This window comes from Ursus americanus, chromosome 12 (genome assembly GCF_024610735.1).
Source record: "Ursus americanus isolate L20-20 chromosome 12, mUrsAme1.1.p, whole genome shotgun sequence".
Lineage (NCBI taxonomy): Eukaryota > Metazoa > Chordata > Mammalia > Carnivora > Ursidae > Ursus > Ursus americanus.
The window spans coordinates 19,490,736-19,517,010 of NC_142138.1; the positions used below are offsets into that span (position 1 = coordinate 19,490,736).

The window sequence follows — 26,275 nt, forward strand, 5'->3', positions numbered from 1 at the left end:
ACATGTATTGAGTGTCTGACATACTTCGGTGCTGTGTTATATACTAGGCTGAATAATCAGAATCTTTCAGTTTAATTCAACAACTATTTAATTTCTGCTTTGTATTAGTCAATGAGGGAATACAATGAAGAAAAGAGTGGGGATAGACATATATTTAAATAATTATGCTATTAAGCGGAAGGTATTATGTTCTTTTAGTTACACATTAAGTGCTGTGATAGTGTGGGAAAGGGAGATACTACTTTGGGGCAGATTTTAGATAGCTTCTTAGAGTAAGTGGGAGTGGAGCCAAGTTTTGAAAGCTGGGCAAGATTTGGAATAGGAGGTTATATGGCAGAAGAGAAATGAAGGTGGGAGGAAGAGCTTAAAGCTACAGTGGTGGGAAAGGATAGAGAATGCTGGGAGTAGCTATTAATGAAATTTGTGTGACTTGTGTGTATGTGTGTGTGTGTGTGTGTGTGTATGTATGTTGAGGTTAGGAAAGGATATAGTGGGAGATAAGAGTCGAACAGGATCAAATTGGGTAAGACCTTGAACGTTGGGTTGAAAAAGTTGGAGTTCGATTTGTGTGCCAGAGGAGCCAAAAAAGAATTTTGAGGAGAGGGGGCAGATCTCTGTTTTAGGAAGATGACTTGTGTTAGTTTGAAGATGAATTGGTTATAATTCCTACAAATTTGGGTTTCTCTGAGTGGGTTCACAAATTCCTTCCTGGTTGTATTTCTATGGTATTTAAAATTTGGTTCCTTTGTGCCTTGGTCTCTAAAATGACATTTAAAAAATATCTTTTAAGATATCAAGAAAATTTAGTTTATGAAAAGTCTTAGTGGACTTATAAGGGGACAATATTTTAGAAATTTGGGTTTCAGTTTTGGGATGGCCACTTATTTACATTGCATTTCAAAAACAAGCCAGAACTGAGCATAACAGTAAAATACTTTGGAAGTGTATATGGGTACCACAGTACAAAAAGGATAGTTTTATGTTCTTTTCTTTTTTATTACCTTTTTATTGACAATTTCTCATTTCATTCTGAGAATAAACTCTGAGCATTCTATGTCATCTGTTAATATTCTATAGGACTTTTAGAATAGAAGGAATAATAATCTCTGATGTCGTTAATAGGCCTAACTTGAAATATTTGTAAGCTTACATAAGATTATATTATTTTTCTAGGAAATAACATGCTAAATAAAGGTATATTTCAAAGATAATCGAATGGAATTTCAGAGTTTGAGTAACTGTAGCAGTGTTAGAGGTAATTACTTTTAGGATTATAAGCCAGAAAAAACGTATTTTTTTCCTCTTAATTTCCTAATTTTATTCTGTTTGGTATGTTTTAATATAAGCCATTATGTTTAAAAAAAACTAAAAAAGATTTATATCAGTGATTTTTATTAGTGTTGATGTTTTGAATTCTTACTGAATATTTGAGAACTTTGAAAACATTTCCCATTATAATTATTTTAAAGTGTTTTCCTTTCAATAAAGATTGAATTATTTCTGAATTATTTCCTTCTAGATAGAATCTACGTTAAGCTTTAAAATTTTACTTTAGATGATTTTTATTTAGATTCGTAATTAAACTACTATTATAGTTTATAAGTTGTTATATCTCTTTCTTCCCCTTTTTTCCTTAAAGGTTAGCTGTGCACAATTATTTCTCAATATAAGTCTGTAATTGAGGTAATTGATAGTATGAACACTAATATATGTATAGCAGCAAAATGATCATATTTAATTTATTCAAATAGTATTTTTTGAGTGCCCTCTAATGTGCCAGGTCCTTTTCTCAGTACTGGTGTATAAGTGAATAACAGCTTATATCCCTGTTCTCTTAATTGGGGCCTTTCATGCTAGTGGTAGGAGAAGGACAATAAAATAAATTTGTTAATGAGAAAATATCTGGGAGTAATGGGGGCTATGAAGAAAATAATGTTATATGAAAGGAGTGCTGGTGGGTTTTGGTTAGGGGCGCTACTTTAGCTTGAATAAGGGAAGGCCTTTCTATGGAAGTGACATTTGAGCCTTGAGCTAAATGACTGGCCAGAAGGAACCATTCACAAGATCTGTGTTCTGACTTGAGGAAAAAATGAAGTTTTTCCTTAAAGCAGGAACACATTTGGCATGTTCAGCATATAAAGGGATAGGTATGAAGTGGCTGGTATGAAGTCCGTAAGGGAGACAGTAGGAAATAGACTGGAAGAAGGCAGGATCCAGATAGGAGTTTGGATTTTATTCGCAGTGTTAATGGGAAGGATTTTAAACGGGGAAATTTACATGATCTGATATGGTGGCTGAGTACGTAATGGACTGTTAGGGGAGCAAGAGTGTTACCAATCAGGAGGTTATTGCAGTAGTCCAGGAGAAAGTAAGTGTGGCTTCGATCACTCCTCTGCCACTGTCAGCAGAGGGGAATGGAGAGAAGTGGGTGGATATTGTATTTAGAAGGTGGTGTAGATAGGATTTGCTCTGGATTGGATGTGTGTAGATAGATGTCCAATATGCAGATCGTAAAATTCTGAAAATAGATCTAAGTAATTTTAATTTTAAACACCAAATAGCAAATGATGACTTTATAAAACATTTAATATATTTAATTGAAATGTACATTTTAAATGGATTTGTTTTGTGAGTTTTAGATTTTAGTGCTTTTTAAATTGTCAGAGATTCCAAGGGGGAGGGGATGAAGGTCTGATTGTTGTGTCTGAAATATTTAGTAGTTTTGTTTGTGAATAACTGAGTCTGAATGAACTTGTTTTAGGTGGTTAAGTATAGGTTTATAATCATTGGTTCTTCAAGAAATGTTTTACTAAATTTGAATAAAATATTATGCAGTAGTGTTGTATAGGTACTTTCCTTCTAGATAGAATCTACATTAAGCTTTACAATTTTACTTTAGATGGTTTTTATTTAGATTCATAACTAAACTACTATTATAGTTTATAAGTTGTTATATCTCTTTCTTCCCCTTTTTTCCTTAAAGGTTAGCTGTGCACTGTCATTCTTTTTATTTTCTTTCCAAGTACATGAAAAGTCCATTCTCCTGGTATCATTGTAAGTAAAAATGTTGTGTTTTATTTATTTATTATTATGTGTTTATAATATATGCATAAATTTATTACCTACATATAATCACCTAAGTGCAAAACAAAACCACACAAATGTTATGTAGTTGCATAAAATTATTCATAAAATTATAGTTTTCCAGAATTTCTTACAATTTTACTTCTTTATAAAATATAATAAACTGAAAAAGTTTCATACTTATTTCTGTTTCTTCATATACATTTTTTATATACTAATAAAAAAATTGAATAAACCAACGAGATTTTCCTCAGATTGGAGCCTCTTTGTCATCTTCGCCTTTTCCATTTCATTCATTCCCACATCTATTTGATACCTTTGTTCTCTTCATTCACCTCTTCAGGGACTTTTGTATGTTGACTCCTTGCTATTTCTTTTGTTAGAACCTTTGCAGTGATTTTTTTGATATGACTCCAAAACCACAAGGAAGAAAAGGAAAATAAATAAGGGGGAATGACATCGAACTAAAAAAGCCTCTTTATAGCAAAAGAAATGATTAACAAAATGAAAAGGCAACTTATGGAATGGGAGAAAATATTTGCAAACCATAGACCTGATAAGGCGTTAATCTCCAAAATATATAAGGAATTCATACAATTCAGTAGTAAAAAACAATTTGAAAATGGGCAAAGGACCTTAAATATTTTCTCAAAGAAGCTGTACAACAGGCACGTGAAAGGGTACTTAGCATCACTAATCATCAGGAAAATGCAAATCAAAACCACAATGAGGTATCACATTATACCATTTGATATCACTTTATATGATTTGATAAGAGCTTATCAAATGGCTTATCAAATGGCTCTTATCAAAAAGACAAGAGATAACAAGTACTGATAAGGATGTGGAGAAAGGAGGACCCTTGTACACTCTTGTTGGGAATGTAAATTGGTACAGCCACTATGGAAAACACCATAGAAGTTCCTCGAAAAATTAAAATAGAACTACCATGTGATCAGCCATCCCATATGTAGGTATATATTTGAAGGAAATGAAAAAAGAGGTATCTGCATCCCCGTGTTCACTGCAGCATTATTTGCAGTAGCCAAGCCATGGAAACCACCTAAGTGTCCATCAGCAGATGAATGGAAGAAAATGTATACCATGTATACACTACACTGCACACACTCTCGCACACACTTTGGAATGTTACTTAGTCATAAAAAAGAAGGAAATCCTACCATTTGCAACCACATAGATGAACCTTGAGGGCATTATGCTAAGTGAAATAAGTCAGACAGAGAAAGATAAATACTGTGTGATCTCACATAAATAAGGAATCCAAGTCATTGAAACTGAGAAACTGAGTCATAGAAACAAAGTAGATTGGTGGTTGCTGGGGCAGGGTGGGGAGGAAAATGGGCGAAGGTGTCAAAGAATACAGACTGCAGTTTTAAGATGAATAAGTTCTGGGGATCTAATGTACAGCATGGTGGCTGTACATAGTAATATTTAACAGGTATATACCTGGAAGTTGCAAAGAGAATACATCTTAAAAGTTCTCACTGCACACATACACACAAAAGGTAACGGAATTGATGGATGTGTTAACCTATTGCAGTAATCATTTTGTAATATATGCCTGTATCAAATTATTGTGGCATACACCCTCAACTTACACAATGTTATACGTTAGTTATATCTCAGTAAAGCTGAGGGAAAAAAACATGAGATGATCACTCAAGATGAGGGCTGATTGCAACAGCAATCAGACGACAAAAAGGGATCAAAGGTATTCAAATTGGCAAAGAAGAAGTCAAAATGTCTCTCTTTGCAGATGACATGATACTCTATATGGAAAACCCAAAAGAGTCCACTCCCAAACTATTAGAAGTTATAGAGCAATTCAGTAACGTGGCAGGATACAAAATAAATGCTCAGAAATCAGTTGCATTTCTATACACGAATAACGAGACCGAAGAAAGAGAAATTAGGGAACCCATCCCATTTACAATAGCACCAAAAACCATACGTTACCTTGGAATTAACTTAACCAGAGACGTAAAGGACCTATATTCTAGAAACTATAAATCACTCTTAAAAGACATTGAGGAAGACATAAAAAGATGGAAAGATATTCCATGCTCATGGATCGGAAGAATTAACATAGTTAAAATGTCCATGCTACCCAGAGCAATCTACACTTTCAATGCTATCCCGATCAAAATACCAAGGACATTTTTCAAAGAACTGGAACAAACAGTCCTTAAATTTGTATGGAAACAGAAAAGGCCCCGAATCTCCAAGGAACTGTTGAAAAGGAAAAACAAAGCTGGGGGCATCACAATGCCGGATTTCGAGCTGTACTACAAAGCTGTGATCACAAAGACAGCATGGTACTGGCACAAAAACAGACACATAGACCAATGGAACAGAATAGAGAGCCCAGAAATGGACCCTCGGCTCTTTGGGCAACTAATATTTGATAAAGCAGGAAAAAACATCCGGTGGGAAAAAGACAGTCTCTTCAATAAATGGTGCTGGGAAAATTGGACAGCTACATGCAAGAGAATGAAACTTGACCACTATCTCACACCATACACAAAAATAAACTCCAAATGGATGAAAGACCTCGATGTGAGACAGGAATCCATCAAAATTCTAGAGGAGAACATAGGCAACAACCTCTACGACATCGGCCAAAGCAACCTTTTTCATGACACATCCCCAAAGGCAAGAGAAACAAAAGATAAAATGAATTTATGGGACTTCATCAAGATTAAAAGTTTCTGCACAGCCAAGGAAACAGTCAGAAAAACTAAGAGGCAGCCCACGGAATGGGAGAATATATTTGCAAATGACACTACAGATAAAGGACTGGTATCCAAGATCTACAAAGAACTTCTCAAACTCAATACACGAGAAACAAATAAACAAATCAAAAAATGGGCAGAAGATATGAACAGACACTTTTCCAATGAAGACATACAAATGGCTAACAGACACATGAAAAAATGTTCAAAATCATTAGCCATCAAGGAAATTCAAATCAAAACCACACTGAGATACCACCTTACGCCAGTTAGAATGGCAAAAATAGACAAGGCAAGAAACAACAATTGTTGGAGAGGATGTGGAGAAAGGGGATCCCTCCTACATTGTTGGTGGGAATGCAAGTTGGTACAGCCACTCTGGAAAACAGTGTGGAGGTCCCTTAAAAAGTTAAAAATTGAGCTACCCTATGATCCAGCCATTGCACTACTGGGTGTTTACCCCAAAGATACAGACGTAGTGAAGAGAAGGGCCATATGCACCCCAATGTTCATAGCAGCAATGTCCACAATAGCTAAATCGTGGAAGGAGCCGAGATGCCCTTCAACAGATGACTGGATTAAGAAGTTGTGGTCCATATATACAATGGAATATTACTCAGCTATCAGAAAGAACGAGTTCTCAACATTTGCTACAACATGGACAGCACTGGAGGAGATAATGCTAAGTGAAATAAGTCAAGCAGAGAAAGACAACTATCATATGATTTCTCTCATCTATGGAACATAAGAACTAGGATGATCAGTAGGGGAAGAAAGGGATAAAGAAAGGGGGGTAATCAGAAAGGGGAATGAAACATGAGAGACTATGGACTATGAGAAACAAACTGAGGACTTCAGAGGGGAGGGGGGTGGGGGAATGGGATAGACCGGTGATGGGTAGTAAGGAGGGCACGTATTGCATGGTGCACTGGGTGTTATACACAACTAATGAATCATCGAGCCTTACATCGGAAACCGGGGATGTACTGTATGGTGACTAACATAATATAACAAAAAATCATTAAAAAAAAAAAAAAAAAAAGAAAAAAAAAAAAGATGAGGGCTGAGAACAGACTATTTGCCTTAGCAAAATGGAAGTCATTGGTGACTTTGACAAGGCTAATGTTGATGGAGTGATGCAGGGAAAAGCCTGATTAAGGTGGGTTTAAGAAATAATGAGAGGAGGGGCGCCTGGGTGGCACAGAGGTTAAAGCGTCTGCCTTCGGCTCAGGGCGTGATCCTGGAGTTCCGGGATCGAGCCCCACATCAGGCTCCTCTGCTATGAGCCTGCTTCTTCCTCTCCCACTCCCCCTGCTTGTGTTCCCTCTCTCACTGGCTGTCTCTATCTCTGTCAAATAAATAAATAAAATCTTTAAAAAAAAAAAAAAAAAAAAAAAAAAAAAAAAAAAAGAAATAATGAGAGGAGGGGCGCCTGGGTGGCTCAGTCGTTAAGCGTCTGCCTTCCGCTCAGGGCGTGATCCCAGGGTCCTGGGATCGAGTCCCACATCAGGCTCTTCCACTGGGAGCCTGCTTCTTCCTCTCCCACTCCCCCTGCTTGTGTTCCCTCTCTTGCTGGCTATCTCTCTGTCAAATAAATAAATAAAATCTTAAAAAAAAAAAAAAGAAATAGAAGAGAGAAATTGAAGATAGGTATAGATAATTCTTTTTTTTTAAATTTATTTAATTGTGGCAAAATAAACCAGTAGTTACAATGCTGTGCAACCATCTCCACTGTCTATTTCCAGAACATTTTTATCACCCCAAAAGGAAACCCTGTACCCTTTAAACATCACTCCCCATTCTCTTCCCATCCCTCAATTCTTGTAACCACTAAATTACTTTCTATCTATATGGGTTTGCTTATTTTGGGTGCTTCATATAATTGGAATCATAATATTTGGCTTTTTATGTCTGACCTTTCATGTAAGATAATATTTTCAAGGTTCATCCATGTAGCACGTAACAGTACTTCATTTTTATGCCTGAGTAATATTGCATTGTATATGGATATACTACATTTGTTCATCCATGCATGATTTGATGAACATGTGGGTTTCCACCTTTTGGTTATTCTGAATAGTGCCAGTATGAACATTCCTGCATAAGTTTTTGTTTGAACATTTCTTTTCAGTACTTTTTTTTTTTTTTTAATTTAAAGATTTTATTTATCTATTTGACAGAGAGAGAGCACAAGTAGGCAGAGAGGTAGGCAGAGGGAGAAGCAGGCTCTCTGCTGAGTGAGGAGCCCGATGTAGGGCTTGATCCCAGGACCCCGGGATCATGACCCAAGCCAAAGGCAACACCCACCGACTGAGCCACCCAGACACCTGTTTTCAGTACTCTTGAGTCTACACCCAGGAGTGGAATTTCTGGGTCATACAGTAATTCTGTATTTAACTGATTGAGGAACCATCAAACTGTTTCCACAGCAGCTATACCATTTTGCATTCCTACCAGTAATGTATAATGTTTCCAGTTTTTCTACATCTTTGTCAGCACTTGTTATTTTCCTTTTTTTCCCCTCCCATCTTATGGGGTATGAAGTGGTTCTGATTTGCATTTCCGTAATAACTAGTGATGTTGAGCAATTTTTATGGTTTTAAAAACTTTCAAGTTTTTAATTTTGATGAAGTTCAATTTATCTTTTATTTCTTTTTGTTGCTTGGGCTTTTGGTGTCATATCTAACAAACCATTGCCAAATCCAAGGTAATAAAGACTCTCATGTTTTGTTTTGTTTTTTTTTTAAAGATTTTATTTATTTATTCGACAGAGATAGAGACAAGCCAGCGAGAGAGGGAACACAAGCAGGGGGAGTGGGAGAGGAAGGAGCAGGTTCATAGCGGAGGAGCCTGATGTGGGGCTCGATCCCATAACGCCGGGATCATGCCCTGAGCCGAAGGCAGACGCTTAACCGCTATGCCACCCAGGCGCCCCTTCTACTCTCATGTTATTTTTAAGAAGTTTATGGATTTAGTTCTTATATCTAGGTCTTTGCTCCATTTTGAGTTAATTTTTATATATGGTGTGAGGTAGACAGTTCTTTAGGTGAGCTTTGCTGAAAAGGGGAGAAAAAATAAGAGCAATAATTGGTAGAGAAATGAGAGTCAAGTGAGTCTTGTTGTTTAAGGTTTTAAGATAGGAGAGGTAATGGTGTGAGAGTGGTCTGTAGAGAGGGAACATTGATGATACAGGAGAGAGGTAAGAGTTGTTGGAGCAATACCACTTGGAAAGGGAGATGGGATTGGACCCAGAGCACAAATGGAAGGACTGGCTTTGGACAGATGCATGAGTAGTTCATTTTCATAAAAAGAAGCAACGGGGTATATTGGTACAGATGCTGGGAAGAGAGTAGATGTGACGGTGGCATCTGTGAAAGTTCTTTTAATTGCCTCAATTTTCTTAACGAAGTAGAAGGCAAGGTCATTAGGCAAGAGCAGGTTGGAGCTGTTGGGATTATGAGATTATGAGAAGGTGTGGGTTATATTTCTCAAGAGACAGTGTGAACAGACTAGAGAAATATATGGTAGTTATTAGACACTTGAATATCATGATCATGTATTTAAAGTGAAAACAGGGGCACCTAGGTGGCTCAGTCAGTTAAGTATCTGACTCTGTTTTGGCTCAGGTCTTGATCTCAGGGTTTTGAGATGAGCCCTGCCTCGGGCTCCTCCGCGCCAAGCCCGTCTTCCCCTCTCTCTCTCTCAAAATAAATAAATCTTTAAAGTGGAAACAGTTAGTGTGGGTAAATATTTTCCTCAAGAGCAGTTGCTCAGTATGGTTGGAATAAGTTACAGGTGAAGAGTTGGGTCTTTCCAGGTTTGTGGTTTTGTCTAGTGAGGATAATGGGCTGCTCAGGGCTTGAGAGTGAATGCATGGGAGTGATTTCAATGGTTTACCTTAGAATTTAAGCTGGTTAAGAAGGGGAAAAGACAGCCAAAGAAGTGAGGCAAAGTGAGAAAGGTGGTAGGAATAATGGGTTGAAGATCTTGATGGGATCAAAAGATTGTTGGAGTTCTGGAGTGCTGAAAAGGTAGGAGATAGTGGTCAGGATGCAGTTGCTGCATTGTAATTATGGAGGGGTTACAGTCCTGAGTATAACCGAAAGGTGTAGATCACTAGAAGAGAGGAGTTCCAGCAAATGAGGAGTCACGGTGTTGGAAGATCGTCTTTGTAAAAATTGCCAGGAATGAAGATGAGTAGGATTGTAGAGAGTGAGTGAGTAAGGCGTTGAAATGGCTGAGTAATGAGGGAAGTGACCCTTGTGGTTGGTGGATGATGACAAAGATGAAGACTACCAGGGATGGAGCCTGAGGCCATGGAGATTGTTAGGGTGGAGAGGGGGAGAACTGATGTGGAAGAAGTGATAAAGAGCAAAGAGGTTATCTCCGTCTGGGTCAAGTTGTTTCAAGGCTATGGAAACAACAACAAAACAGGTAAGGTTGAGAGGGCTGAGGGGCAGCATTTTCCTCAGGGGAAGGGAGCCAGGATTTGTTTTCAACAAGGTGGTGAAGGAAAAGTTTCAGAGAAGAGATTGAGGATGCAAGGGATTCTGCTGCTTAAATATAAATACTAAGTATCTTGAGGGCAAAGGCTGGGTTACGTTCCTCTTTGTATTCCTTTCAGAACAATGGTTGTACCTAAGTTTCAATAAATACTTGTATTTAGTAAATGAATATTGAATGAATAAATGGGAAAGTGTTAAGACCCAGAAAGAGAAAATAATGTTTATTGAGTACCTACTATGTGCACGCATGTTTTTAACATAAATACATTCTGATTTAAAAAGCAGCAAGTAGGGAAATTGAAAGTCCTCTAGTATTTTCTTTTAGTTTGGTAGTTTTCAATGTTTGTAATCCCAGGCCTTACATCTCATATGCTGGTTGATATGGGGAAAAGTCATCCTTTTTTTTTTTTTTTTTTTTTAAAGATTTTACTCATTTATTTGACAGAGAGATAGAGCCAGAGAGCACAAGCAGAGGGAATGGCAGAAGGAGAGGGAGAAGTAGGCTCTGCACGGAGCAGGGAGCCCAATGCGGGACTCGATCCCAGGACCTTGGGATCATGACCAGAGACGAAGGCAGACACTTAACCATCTGAGCCACTCAGGTGCCCCTAAAAGTCATCCTTCTAAGAAAGGAGGAGAATGCTCAAATCTTTTAAAATAAGGAGACCCAAAATAATAATAATAACAATAATAATAGCAATAAGTATTCAACAACTGCCATCATTAGTAAAAAGTTATTAAGAAATTTGATACAAGAGTTCTTTCAATTATGTGACAATACAAGGTATTACTACTATCTCCATTTACACCTAAGAAAGATGGTTAAATTAATCATTTGTTCAAGGTCAGACATTCAGTGGCAGAGATGGGACTAGGACTTCCGTCCCCTTCTTCTTGAGCATTGCCACAGTAGAATCCAGAGGGTAATGAGACCAGCGTTGCTAGTAAGTAGGTCCCAGAATTGGGACCTATGACCCTAAACTCTGTCATAAAGCCAGTGGTTCCATTTATTGGCATTATGCTTCTGCTTCCTATACTATTGCTCTTTTCATGTGGCTGCTTCCTACTTGTTGTTTCCTTTTTTTCTACCATTATCAGCTTGTTAACTCTTATAATTCTCCTTTGTCTCTGTTCTCGCTTTAGTGGCAGAGGACAATCCTGTCTGTTATAACTTTAGTTTTTAACTTAGATTAGTAATATGTAACATGGAGGATCATAAAAAAGGAAGTTTGAAACCACGTTACTGGGAATTAATTTATTTCCCAAGAAGGATGAAACACGAAAAAGCTCTCTTTCTCTGAATGTTTGAATTTGTTTATCTGATCCATTCTGTATGTTGCTGTATGATAAGAAAAAAAGTTCCATTAATAGAATATTGAAAGAAGTAGTTATTAGGAGGAGTTGATACCTTGTTTATGTTTAGACTCACTTAGTTTGGATTGATATGAAAAAATGAACGAGTGATCCATATGGAGACCTTACTGGCTGTTTCTTGTTTGTTTGTTTAGCTACCCCGAAGATCAGACAGATAAAATGTTTTTATATTTTTCACAAGAATTGAAATTGTTTTCTAAGATTAAAATATTTTTTCTTTATCATTTTAGACCAGTCTGCTTAGTTTTAAGTGAAATTCCTTTTATGTCTACTTGGTTTTTACTTGTATCAACATTTAGGTGAGTCAAACTAATATTTATATATTTTCTGTAGAGTTCTCATAAACTCATTTAGAAATTTTTTACAAAATGATTATGTTTTGAATTAGCAATTCTCTTTTGATGTTTTTTCTGTTTTCCCTTACAGTATGCTGCCTCTTCTATTGAAGGATGAACTCCTAATGCCCTCAGTTGTGACAACAATGGCATTTTTTATAGCTTGTGCAGTTTCCTTTTCAATATTTGAAAAGACTTCTGAAGAAGAACTGCAGTTGAAATCCTTTTCCATTTCTGTTAGGAAATATCTTCCATGTTTTACATTTCTTCCCAGAATTATACAATATTTGGTAAGTTGTTCAGTTTTTTTTAACTTTTAAAAAATTTTTTGAGAGAGAGCGCTGTGTGGGGAGGGGCAGAGAGAGAGGGAGAGAGAGAATCTTTTTTTTTTTTTTTTTTTTTTAAAGATTTTATTTATTTATTCGACAGAGATAGAGACAGCCAGAGAGAGAGGGAACACAAGCAGGGGGAGTGGGAGAGGAAGAAGCAGGGTCACAGTGGAAGAGCCCGATGTGGGGCTCGATCCCACAACGCCGGGATCACGCCCTGAGCCGAAGGCAGACGCCCAACCGCTGCGCCACCCAGGCGCCCCGGGAGAGAGAGAATCTTAAGCGGGCTTCATGCCCAGCGAGGAGTCCAGTGTGGGGCTTCATCTCACAACCTTGAGATCATGACCTGAGCCAAAATCAAGAGTTGGACACTTAACCAACTGTGCCACAAGTTGTTCAGTTTTTAAGGAATGATACTTAGCATGGCACTGTTAAAAAAAAAAAAAAAGTAGTATCTTTTTCTCTTATAGCTTTTTTGAGATATAATTCACATAAATTCACCCATAAAATCCACCCATTTAAAGTGTGCAATTTGATTGTTTTAAGTATGTACATAGAGTTGTACAGCCATGACCATAATCTAATTTTAGATTATTTCCCTCACCCCAAAAAGGAACCCTCTTTCCATTAGTAGCCATTTCCCATTCCTCCCTCAACTCCAGCCTTGGACACAACCCAGTAATATACTTTCTGTAACTACATATTTACCAATCTGGACATTTCATATAAGTGGAATGTATTAGTCTGCTAGGCCTGCCATAGCAAAATACCACAGACTGGGGGTCTAAAGCAACAGAAATGTATTTTCTTATAGTTCTGGAGGCTAGAAGTCCAAAATCAAGGAGCCTCATCCAAGGTTTCTGGTGAGGCCTCTTTCTGGGTTACAGGCAATCTTGCTGTGTCCTTATATGGCCTCTTCTTTGTGTGGGTGTGTAGTGAGTTCTTCAGTGGCTCTTCCTCTTCTTATAAGCACACTAGTCATAGCAAATTAGGGCTCCACCCCTATGACCTCCATTTAGCCTTAATTTAACCATCCTAAAGTCTCTGTCTCCTAATGCACTCACATTGGGGACTGGGTCTACAACATATGAATTTTCTGGGGACACAATTCAAACCATATCATGGTATCACAGAAAATGTAGTCGGCGCGCCTGGGTGGCTCAGTCAGTTGAGTGTCCAACTCTTGATCTCGGCTTAGGTCTTGATCTCAGGGTTGTTGGTTTAATTCCCATGTTGGACTCCACGCTGGACATGGAGCCTACTTTTTAAAAAATTAAGACTTTTGTGATTGGCTACTTTCACTCAGTGTGTTTTTGAGGTTCATCTGTGTTGTATCATGCATCAATACTTCATTCTTTTTTATTGCCATACATATTCCATTTTAATGGATATACCACATTTTGTTTATCTGTTCATCAGTTAATGGGCATTATGTCGATCCCACTTTTTGGCTGTTGTGAATAATGCTGCTGTGAAGATTTGTTTATAAATTTATCAGCACATTGTTTTCATTTCCCTTGAGCGTATCCTTAGGAGTGGTAATTCTGTGTTTAACATTTTGAGAAACTGTGCAGCTGTTCACCAAAGTTCTACATGCTTCTACGTTCCCACCAGCAATATATAAGGGTTCCAATTTCTCTACATTCTTGACAGCACTTGTTATTGTCTTTTTTATGATAGCCATCCTAGTGTGAGTGAAATGGTATCTCACTGAGATTTTGATTTGTATTTTCCAAGTTACCAGTGTTGTTGGGCATCTTTTTATGTGCTCACTGGCCGTTTGTATATCATTCTTGGAGAAATGCCTATTCATATCGTTTGCCCATTTTTAATTGGGTTGTCTTTGTATTTTTGAGTTGTAAGAGTTCTTTATACATTTGTGATACAGGTCCCTTACTGGGTACATGACTTGGAAATATTTCTATTATGTAGATTTCCTTCACTTTCTTAATGATATTGTTTGCAGCATGAAAGTTTTTTTTGATTTTTATGAAACCCAACATCTTTCTTTCTTTCGTTATCTGTGCCTTTTTTTTTTTAAAGTAAGCTTAATGCCCAGTGTGGGGTTTAAACTCATGACCCCGAGTTCAAGAGTTGTGTGTTGTACTGACGGAGCCAACTAGGTGCCCCTATGCTTTTGATGTCATATCTAAGAAACCATTGTGTAAAGGTCATGAAGAGTTACCCTTATGTTTTCTTTTAAGAGTTTTATCTTTAGATCACTGATTCATTTTGAGTTAATTTTTGTGTTTGGTGTGAGGTAGGAGTCCAACTTTATGAAGTTTTTCCAGCACCAATGAATTGTGTTGGTACCTTTGTTGAAAATCAACTGATCTTAAATATAAGTGTTTATTTCTGGACTTTCAATTCTATTCCACTGATCTATATGTCTATCATTATTCCAGTACTACAGTCTTGATTACTGTTGCTTTGTAGTTTTGATATTCAGAATGTGATTCCTCCAACTTTGTTCTTTCTCATGATTGTTTTAGCTATTCTATGTTCCTTGCATTTCTATATTATTTTTAGGATCACCTTGTCAGTTTCTCTAAAAACCCAGCTAAGATTTTGAAAAGGATTGCTCTAAATCTGTATATGAATTCATGGAATATTGTCATCTTAACAAGATTTAGTCTTCCAAATCCATGAACATAGATGAATTTCCATTTATTTAGATATTCTTTAATTTTCTTCAACAGTATTCTGTAGTGTTCAGTGTACAGGTCTTCCACTTATGTTAAATTTATTTCTAAGTATTTTATTCTTTATGATGTTTTTGTAAATGGAATTTTCTTAATTTCATTTTTATAATGTTCATTGTCACTGTATACAAATACACTTGCTGAACTTGTATTCCATGTTTTAAGTTTTAGTGGAATCCTTCTGATTTTCTACATACAAGATTATGTCATCTGCAAATCATGATAGTTTTACTTCTTTTCCTGTCTGAATGCTTTTTATTTCTTTTCCTTGCTTACCCTGGCTAGAACCTCCCGTACAATGTTGAATACAAGTGGCAAGAGTGAGCATCTTTTCTTCCTGATTTTAGGGGAAAAGCATCTAGTCTTTCACCATTAACTGTGATGTTAGCTGTGGGCTTTTTATAGCTGGCCTTTATTCAGTTGAGGAAGTTCTCTTCTATTCCTAATTTATTGAGTGTTTTTATTATGAAAAATATTTTTCCTTTGTCTGATATGATCATGTATTTTTTCCCTTATTCTATTAATATAGTATATTATTGATTGATTTTTGTATGTTGAACTAATCTTGCTTACACTCTTGGGATAAGTCCCACTTGATCGTGATATGTAAACCTTTTTATATGCCAGTGGTTTGGGTTGCTGGTATTTTTTTCTTTTTTTTTTTTTTAAAAGATTTTTTTAATTTATTTATTTGACAGAGATAGAGACAGCCAGCGAGAGAGGGAACACAAGCAGGGGGAGTGGGAGAGGAAGAAGCAGGCTCATAGCAGAGGAGCCTGATGTGGGGCTCGATCCCATAACGCCGGGATCACGCCCTGAGCCGAAGGCAGACGCTTAACCGCTGTGCCACCCAGGCGCCCCTGGTATTTTTTTCTAACTGAAGTATAGTTGACATACAAGATTATGCTAGTTTCAGGTGTACAGCCTAGCGATTTGATGAAATGCTCATCATAGTGAGTATAGTTACTGTCTTCATGATAAAAATTTACTGCAGTATTTATTGACTACATTCCCTATGCTGTACTTTAATTTTTTTTTATTTATTTTTTGAAGTTAAAAGAATTTTTTTAAAGTTTATTTTTGTCTTAGCCAGTAGATAGCAAACATCTTTTTTTTCCCCCCAAAGATTTCATTCATTTATTTGAGAGAAGAGCACGTGCCTGAGAGAGAGAGCAAGAGAGAGAGCACAAGCTGGGGGGAGGGGCAGAGGGAGGAGAAGCAGACTCCCCACTGAGCAGGAATCCCAACACAGGGCTTGATCCTAGAACCCTGGCATCATGACCTGAGCCAAAGGCACATGCTTAACCGACAGAGCCATCCAGTGCCCCGCCCCTATTTATTTTTACTTTCAAGTAAACTCCACATCCAATGTGGGTCTCCAATTCATGACCCCAAGATCAAGAGTCGTATGCTCTATCGACTGAGCCAGCTTGTTGCCCCAAACTATCTTAATTTTTAAAGGTAACTTTGTTGGGGCCTCTAGCAGGCTCAGTTGGTTAAGCATATCACTTGATCTCTCTGTCTTGAATTGGAGACCCACATTGGGTGTGGAACCCACTTACAAAAAAAAAAAAGGTAACATTGTTATTTCTCCAACCTTTTATTTGAGTCATGCATTCATTTGCAGCCAAGTGCTCCAAAGAAAAATCTCCAAATTGTGAAGAAAATAGGCCTATGCTGTACTTTTAATCCCTGTGATTTATCTTTTTTATAACTGGAACTTTGTACCTCTTAAGCCCCTTCACCCATTTCACCCATCTTCCCATGCCCTCCCCTCTGCGTTTGCCAGTATTTTATAGAAGACTTTTACATCTATATTCATAAGGGATATTGGTCTTAGGGTTTTTTTCCTTATGAAGTCTTTGTTTGGTTTTGGTATCAGGGTTAATGCTTGCTTAATAGAATGAGTTGGGAGGTGTTTCTTTTCTACTTTTTGGAAGCATTTATGAAGGATAGATATTAATTCTTCTATAAACATTTGGCATAATTCACCAGTGAAGCCATCTGTGCCTGGGCCTGTCTTTGTGGGACTTTAAAAAATGATTAAGTTTCTTTGTTACAGGTCAATTTGGACTTCCTGGGGTTTGTTTTGTTTTGTTTTTATTTATTTTGGGGGGGGAGGAGCAGAGGGAGGGAGACAAGCTGAGTCTGCACTGAGCTCAGAACCTGATGGGCTCGATCCAAGGATCCTGAGATTATGACCTGAGCAGAAATCAAGAGTCAGGCCACCAGGCGCCCCTGGACTGTCTATATTTCTTCAGACAGTTTCAGTGGTGTCTTTCTTTTCTTTCTTCCTTTTCTTACTTTCTTAAGATTATATTTATTTATTTGAGAGAGAGAACATGAGCAGGGGGTAGAGCCAGGGGAAGAGGCAGAAACAGTCTGCCCCCTGAGCAGGGAGCCCAATGTGGGGCTGCATCCCAGGACCCTGGAATCATGACCCAAGCAGAAGGCAGACACTTAACTGACTAAGCCACTCAGGTGCCCCTCAGTGGTATCTAAGAATGTGTCCATTTCCTCTGTTATCTAATTGTTGGCATACAGTTGTTCATTCAGGGTAATTTACTGATAGGGACAACCAGGCTGGTGGACTGATGATCCAGGTGTTACTATGCACCTGTTATCTTCTGAATAGTCTCTGCCCATTCTCTGCATCTTAACCCCTGGCTTTTATGGAGTGGAGGACATGGTGGTGAGGACACAGGGTAGTTATCTAAAGTGGTGCCATCTGGGGGCACCTGGGTGGCTCAGTCAGTTAAGCATCTGCCTTCGGCTCATGTCATGGTCCCAGATCCTGGGATCAAGTCCACATCAGGCTTCCTGCTCAGCAGGGAGTCTGATTCTCCCTCTGTCCCTCACCCCACTCATGCTCTCTCTCGCTCTTACTCAAATGAATAAATAAAATCTTTATTTATTTATTTATTTTTTTAAAGATTTTATTTATTATTTATGTGACAGAGAGACAGCCAGTGAGAGAGGGAACACAGCAGGGGAGTGGGAAAGGAAGAAGCAGGCTCCCAGCGGAGAAGCCCGATGTGGGACTCGATCCCGAAACGCCGGGATCACGCCCTGAGCCGAAGGCAGACGCTTAACGACTGCGCTACCCAGGCGCCCCTAAATAAAATCTTTAAAGTAAAAATTAAAACAGAAAAAAAGCAGGAGGAATTTTAACATGCCCCTTAACACTGATTCAGGATCATAGTGTCATGACATTTCAACCAGTGCCATATTTCTTGTTTGAAACTTTTTTTTTTTTTTTAAGATTTTCTTTATTTAAGCGGGGGGAGGAGCAAAGGGAGAGGGAAGGCAAGGGGGAAAGAATCTAAAGCAGACTCTGTGCTGAGCATAGAGCCTGATGCAAGGCTCTCGCTCACAACCATGAGATCATGACCTGAGCTGAAATCAAAGAGTTGGACGCTTCAATGACTGAGCCATGCAGGTGCCCCTTAATTTCGAAACTTTAAATTTGATGATTTCACTTCAGAAGTTTTCATTTTTCACCAAGGTTGACAGGGATTTTCCTTTTGGAGGATATTTTTGGCCTGTTTATACCTGTTTGTGAGCCCTTTTGGTTACTGTCCTTCCCAGGCTTCCATCTGGAATGAGCACTGTACTACTCTATTCATATCTTTAAATCCTGTTATAGCCTTTAGAACGTCTTTCAGGGTTCCATTTTGTCCCACCTCCTGCACGAAAGTCACTATGATTTCTCACTGCTTGCTTTCTACATTTACTTAAGCAGCTTCTGCGTACTTAGGTGCTATGCCAGGGTGAACTGAATAAGATCTGGCTGGTCCTCATCTTAAAGGAGCTCACAGTCTAAAGCTAAACTCTCCAGTACGGTAGGGGCACCTGGTGGCTCAGTCGGTTATGTATCGGTTATGTATCCCACTGTTGCTTTCAGTTCAGGCGATGATCCCAGGGCCCTGGTGCTCAGCAGGGAGTCTGCTTGAGGTTCTCTTCCCTCTCCCCCTATGCCTCCTCTCTGTGCACACGCTCTCTCTCTCTCAAATAATAAATAAGTAAATCTTAAAAAAAAAAAAAAAAACCTGTCCAATATGGTAGCCACTAGACACATTAAAAATTTAAACATTAAAATTAAATAAAATAAATTCAGCTCAGTCACAATAGGCATATTTTGAATGCTCAATAACCACATGTGGTTAGCAGTTACTCTCCTGCTGTACACAGGCGTAGAACATTTCCATCATTGCAGAAAGTTCTATACAGTGCACTAAAGAAAACTGGCTGCTACACAATTACAATAAATGAAGTATTTTTTCTATTCATTTTGGCATTTAATAAAATGTGACCTTGTGATTTTATTTAATTAGTTCATGCATTCCCCTAATTAAATTGAAAACTCTTTGAGGCCAGAAGATTACATTTTCTTTCATACGCTCCACCATGACTTACTGCGGCATTAGCTCATTGACAGTGTTCCATGAATATGAAATATAATTTTCTATTTGCCATAGAAGGCTTTTTTATAGACAGATTCTTAGATTAGCTTAGAACTTTATATCCTATAGGAACTCAAGGCCCTGGAGCATACCCTGAATTTAACCCTCACTAGCAATATTGTCTGTTCCAGAGAACTTTGGTTAGTTCTTGGGTGGTATTAAGTATGATAGGGGTTCTAAGGCTTTGGCTACACATGGGAATCACTTGGAAAGCTTTTAAATCCTGAGGCCTACCCCAGAAAACTCTGATTTAATTGGTCTGAAGTGTGGCCTGGCATTGAGATTTTTATACCTACCCCTCAGATGATTCTAACATGTGGCCTAGGTTGAGATCCACCAGTAGAAGAGACTGGACCCCCACCCCTCACTTTCAATTCTGCTCACTTACAGCTATAAGTAAATGTTACCAGTATATTCAAATTTTATCTTTTATATTACTCAATAATGTCCTTTTCCCTCCTTGTAGTTTCTTATCTCAGTCATCAGTATGGTACTTCTGACACTGATAACTGTCACACTGGAACCTCCTCAGAAATTGCCGGACTTATTTTCTGTATTGGTTTGTTTTGTATCTTGCTTGAACTTCCTGTTCTTCTTGGTATACTTTAACATTATAATCATGTGGGACTCCAAAAATGGAAGAAATCAGAAGAAAATCAACTAGCTCTATCTCCACAAACAGATGTGAAAATATTAACAGTGCTTAAAGGTTTTTTTGAACTTTTTTGCTATGTATAAATGAAATTATCATTTTGAGAATCACAAAATGATAGGGAAAAAATGGTGGAAAGTCATTGTTGTCTATGCAAAGTAAATATATAAGGGGACTCAAGCCCATTGGAGGCTTTTATTTTCTAAACATGAAGTGGCCAAGATGTGGTTTTATTAATATTCAGTTATCCAAGTGGGAAAATAAGAGAAAATTCCCTTAATCCTAGTGTTTACTCAGGAAATGTACTCTACAATTTGTTGTCTTAAAAAAAAAAAATCTGCAAATCCAGTGAGCTTACTGGGAGAATCAAGCCCTTCTTTTTAAAGAAATCACTAATTTTGGTATTTAAATTTAGTTTTCCTTACATTTTAGAATGCAAGTAATGTGTATTTCATTCTTTAGAAATTATATCTCAGGGATTAAATGTTTAATTACTGTGAGAAGGCAATTTAAAGTGCTTGAAGTTTGAACACGCCTTATTACATGTACAAATTTGATTTCTTTATAACAAGGGAGAGAGATTAGACCATGTTATTTCCAAAAATGCTGACTTACTTGAATGCAATTAAACAGTGAATTTTATTGAATTTAAGTGGTTTGAGTGATTTTTTTTTAATTACTCATGATCACTAATTCTAAACTTTTAGGATCATTCTGTTTAAGTTGAATGGTTTTATACAGGATTTCATCCTTTTGATCTTTTTTAAGTAGCTCAAGATTATCACTTCCATAAGCATTGATTCATATCATGTTTCATGTTAACTTGGCTCTGTTAATAATGTATCATTCTATATTAGGAGAAGCTCATCTTTACTATCATATTTAATTGGTAAAAATAATGTATCTATGTTATAGTCTCTTTTTTCTTTTTTTTAAGATTTTATTTATTTGACAGAGAAACAGTGAAAGGGAACACAAGCAGGGGGAGTAGGAGAGGGAGAAGCAGGCTCCCCACTGAGCAGGGAGCCAACTGGGGGCTGGATCCCAGGACCCCGGGATCATGACCTGAGCCAAAGGCAGATGCTTAGCGACTGAGCCACCCAGGTGTCCCTGTGTTACAGTTTCTTATGTAAAGATTGTTCTTTTGGGAGGGCAGGGGGAAAAAAAGATGTGTTCTCTTTAGTCTCTGTGGTTAAGAATAAAACAATTATTTTCACATCAACCTGTTTTTAATGAATATGTTTCTTTCATAAGACATCCATTAAAATATATTGACTAAGTGGTGATACATTTTAAAACAGTGAGCACATATACATAAAGAAAATCTGGTTCTAGACATGGGATAGCCACAGGCCACAAGAAGGTATGTGCTTGTAAGTCTGATAAAGGAAGTAGGTTTAGACAAAGCAAAAAGGAAGTATTTCTTTCTCAAAGCAAATGTGCATAAAGACTCAAAGGGCAGGTCAGCACAGAAAAGCAGCCTTGAATCACTGCCGAATCAGCAGGAACATCGCTGTCCATGGTCACCATCTGTAATCACTGTGCCCAAATGTCAGCATCTTGGCTGGCTGGTGTAGTCCTGTTTTTTTATTTTTTGTAATAGCATACATGGGTTTAACACAGGATGTTGATTTAAATCAGTGATGAGGAAGTTCTAACTTGTAAATAACTGGAGCAAAGAAACATTATTTGAAAATAAAAGTATATCATATAAATACTAATAAAGTAGAATGCACCCATAATCAAGGTATCTTGTAGGTAAATCCTCTAAATACACATTTTTCCCCAGATAATTTAATCATATTAACACTGTAGCTTTTATGGAGATTTGCAGCAATTATAAGTCAAGTATCTCATATCCATTAGAAACCAATTTAAGAAGAGTCCACTTTGAAGGATTAGGTTCCAAAATACTAAAAATGTCCGTTGATGAATTAAGATCACAGAAATGGGTAATTCCAAAGTACTTCTCTCTCTCAGTTACACTCTGGGTTATTGGGATGTTTTAATGTAAAGATATTTAGATAATGCAAAAATACTGAAGATTTCTCAGTTACTTCACTAATATACCTGTCAAGAAATGAACGCTTCTAAGTTATTTTCAAGTTCATTTTAGAGGGAAGGGCTGTTTCTGAGAAATGCAGTTGTCTGTTACCAATAAACTTAGGCTTGCTTCTTAAAATGAAGAGAACAGGGTGTACGTTCATGTATCAAATATGAAGCATACAGAAGCCATTTTCCCTTGAGGCGTTAAGGAGGGGAGAAAAATCCCAGATGTAGCATTCTGTCCAAATGATAAACCACAACTAAGTGAGTGAAACATTTACAAAAGTCAAGGCAGCCAAAGGAGCCTTTCTGTTCAATACAAAGAGTAAAAGATGGATAGGATGTAGCTAAATAATGGTTGGAGTAACACAGGGGTTTCAAGTCTCAATTGGTCTCTCTTCTGTTATGTTCATTGGAAGATCAGGGCCAAGTGTATCTCCCCCGCCTTCCTCCATGCCACACCCCCCTTCCCCCCATATAAACATTAGTTTTGTGTGTGGATCTTTCTGCTTTGTCCTTCATGTGGCCTCCAAGGGTGATAAAGCGAGAGTCATCTGATCTACAATGAAGAGAACTGGGAAATGATTCTTAGCAGACCCAGCTGTTCTGAAAGGCAAAAGCTTAGTGTATTGAGGTCAAACATACAGTAACTGACTTAATAGCATTAAGCACATACCTACATAACTTGCATTACATATGCAACCAATCTACTTCTTAACCCTTTATTTCCTAAGTTTCTTTCTATGCTTTGCCTTACATCCTAAGGTTAGTTTTCAATGCTAGAACACAAAAGAATTACCCTTTTTGGTATATTTAGGTAATGTCCTATTATAAGGACTGTATCACAAAGTGTTCTTAATATTTAGCAGACAGATTTTCTTTAAAATCTTATTTAAATAGTACCAATAAAATCATTAGTGAAGGGAATTAGGTTTAATAGTTAATTGGGTTACTATTTAGTATCAATGTCATTTAATAGTTTTTAAAAACTCATTTTCATTTTAAGAGGTAAGTCTGAAGATTCTCTAAATGGAAAATCAGTTATTTTCAAACTTAAATTTTGTTTCAGATTTTTCATATAGTATTTTTATTTACATGATACAGTAATATACGAATTTTGCCAAGACTTAGGGCAAGTACCAAGGGAATAGCATTTTTTTTCCCTGTAGAGATGGTCAAAGAAAAATACAGAGGTTTTAAAAAAACATGTTATCAATTTATAACACATCCTGTGATTCCCACGTCCCCTTTATTTGGCGATAGTACAGGGATGATACAAAATAACACCACAGAAAAACAGAAATTTAAATCAATCCTTCAAAATAATTTGGAGGTGATCACATACCCCATAAAAAAGGTCCTTTCTTTAAATTCAGTAGTCTGTGTAGTTTAGTTTAAGAACAAGTTCATATTTAAAAATATATATGTACTGAAAAATGCATTCCACTATTTTATAAAAGGTGTGAGAATTTTAAAACTTTGAAAATATTTTTTCTGTATAAGCATAGAAAGAGTATAAAAACTCATTCCTGAGATAGTGGCTACGCAATAAACGTCTAGAAAAATTTTAAAAGTTTAAAAAGAATCTAATACGCATTTGGGGCTTTACATGGGAAGGTGGTACCTAATTCCACTCATCATTAAATGTAATCTGAGTTTTAAAACATAGTTTTGCCCAAGTGCCATTTTCATAAATGCTTTAAATCTATCCACAAATGCTAAAAGCATACAGAAGTGTATGTGATACAGAATAGGAGTTAATATCCTCTTCTACTTGTTGGCTTACATTAAAGGGTCAAGAAGAAATGTATTATTTACATTGAGATTATCTACTGGTGTGTGTAGAAAGTTTAAATTAGCTGCAAGAAATTTTATCTAGACACGCACCTGCCTAGTGCTATGATCTGGTATTTACTGGGCAGATTAATTACAAACATTTCTTCTGTTCCTTTAAATACGATCAGGCAGATGCAGAAAAAGTTGGTGTTCATAGTAAGTGCATTTCTTCTAAATGCCTGCAGGATATAAAAGATGATTATTAAATCAAGAATTAGTTTCTAAGTTAACATGCATCTCATACACCACTTAAATGATTTAAACACCCATTTACCCTGTAATTTGGTACCTAGTTTAGATACTGGTAATCTCTTATTTGCTTATTTTTGGGTCTTCTAACAAGATTCACCTTCACAAATAATTGTCAGTAGGGCTACTCAGACATCACACTCTTCACTTTATGTGAAGATCAATCTTGAGATACTTCTGAGAGATTTCTAAAACTCCTACATGACCTACTTGCGGAAAACACCAAAATCTACATGCCTTTTGTCTATAAGCCTTAAGGGCCTCTCAGCAGGTGTTTTCTCCAACAGCTGCCCCCCCAAAAAAGATACCGTATTTACTGGCATTCCTAGTCAGAGCATGTCCTTCTGGGGCCCCCTAGTGGTGGCAGAAGTTCCTGTCGTTTGGTTTAGGACCTCCGTGTGACAGAAAGTCTTTGAGGAGAGCAGGCATTGGCAAGTGATGGCATATTTCCCTTAGGGCACGTGGACCTTTCACTCCTGAAATACCCCTCCCATGCTTACATTGGCATCTATTAAGAAGTAATTCATGGTAGGCTTCTATATTTCCCTATTCATGAGAGTCCACATATATTCTTGTCCTAGAAGAAGGTAGGTTGCCAACTTGACAACCACCAACTCTTGCCAATTTGAGTCTGGTTTGAATTCCTATAGAATATTTTAAGTACTCTAGTATTCACTTAATATCCCTATAGGTTACTGATACACAAATGACAATACTATACAGGAAAGTAAGACTCTCATTAGTTACGTGGGGGAGGTGCTATTAAGCTTATTTTATACCGTCCCACAAGGTAAATATCAGTCCCATTTTATAACTAGGGTTTAGGGGACCCAAGTGCCTAGTAAAGGCCACAGAGCTCTAAGTAGATAACAGAGCTGATGCTGGACATGTAATCCAAATCCTGTTCTCTGTTACAATGCCAGACCATGCAAAGCAGTTTCATCAATTGATCAGGGCTGCTAGAAGTGTGTTGAGGAAGATTCTGATGCCATATTCAGGATCCAGCAGAAACAAATACTGTGGTCAGTGTGATTAATGTCACAACACAAGAATACAGTAGCATGTATATTATCTCTACACTGCCGTACTGGTTCTGGAGATGAATGTCTCAGAACACGAAAAGCAATTTAGATATGGTGATGCAATTCATGAGCAGTATTTTGACAGGAATTATCGTTCATACAGCAATTATATTCTTTCTAAAGCATATTTTGGATTGTTACTTCCCTAATAATCTTCACTGGTCTACTTCTGCCTAATGAATAAAGTCTGAACCTATTAAGCCTGGTGATCATAATTGTCAATGATGTGGTCGAACCTACTTGTTCAGTCATTCTGCTTTTCTGCCTTTTTGTTCGTGTTCTCTCTGCCTAGGATGTTTATACAGCCTATCAGAATGACCCATTTCTCAAATTCAAGCTTCCTAGTAAAGTACAGTGTTTCCATTACTAGTGTCTGGATGGTCCTCTGTCAGAGATAATGTAGAGTGGAATAACTAAAATTGATTTTAAAATCTTGAACTCTTAAATAATGACCTAATCACTCTATCCTGAGGTGATCTATGTTTGCTGTATATTCCTATACTATTGCTTATTCTTCATTTGGTTCTTAAAGAGGAATGTTTATACTCCTTAATCTGAAGAGGAAGGAACTGTCAACTCTTCTGCTTTCTCTACCCCATGCAGGAGTGACAGACTTGATTGGCCAAAGTCCCAGAACATTAATTCACATTTTACTAGTAATATTACCTGTCACTCTTCTTACGCAACACGCTTTCCCTGTCTACTCTCAAGTCCAGTGGGTCTTTGTGCTTCCTAATTTCGTGCTGTAAGACTAGCCCATTCTATTGATCTCATCTGCAATCAAGCATAGGCAGATCTGTGGTCTTTACTATTGTAGAGGCACATGGACATGGGGTTTATTTCAAAGATCCAGCTTTCTCCTCAG

At 37.4% G+C, this 26,275-nt stretch overlaps 2 protein-coding genes across 8 annotated transcripts in view; one reads left to right on the top strand and one right to left on the bottom strand.

The window, feature by feature from the left end:
• The window catches only part of ALG6 (ALG6 alpha-1,3-glucosyltransferase), a 99,421-nt gene that overhangs the window by 39,668 nt on the left and 33,478 nt on the right, over window positions 1-26,275 (top strand). For 4 of the 5 annotated variants that reach the window (XM_087865959.1, XM_045802170.2, XM_087865958.1 and 1 more), the window contains 4 exons: window positions 2,984-3,054; window positions 11,947-12,015; window positions 12,143-12,341; window positions 20,012-20,844. In XM_087865959.1, the coding sequence (XP_087722085.1) occupies window positions 2,984-3,054; window positions 11,947-12,015; window positions 12,143-12,341; window positions 20,012-20,209 (537 nt within the window). In that variant the 3' untranslated portion in view covers window positions 20,210-20,844. Of the gene's footprint in view, window positions 1-2,983; window positions 3,055-11,946; window positions 12,016-12,142; window positions 12,342-20,011; window positions 20,845-26,275 lie in introns of those variants that run through there. The other variant, XM_087865960.1, reaches the window with a different exon arrangement.
• The window catches only part of ITGB3BP (integrin subunit beta 3 binding protein), a 59,166-nt gene continuing 57,010 nt past the window's right edge, over window positions 24,120-26,275 (bottom strand). For 2 of the 3 annotated variants that reach the window (XM_045802174.2, XM_045802176.2), the window contains exon 9: window positions 24,124-24,258. Coding sequence is in view for 1 of the 3 variants with exons in the window: in XM_045802175.2 (XP_045658131.1) it covers window positions 24,251-24,258 (8 nt within the window). In the remaining 2 variants the exon portion in view is untranslated. Of the gene's footprint in view, window positions 24,259-26,275 lie in introns of all 3 variants that reach the window. The other variant, XM_045802175.2, reaches the window with a different exon arrangement.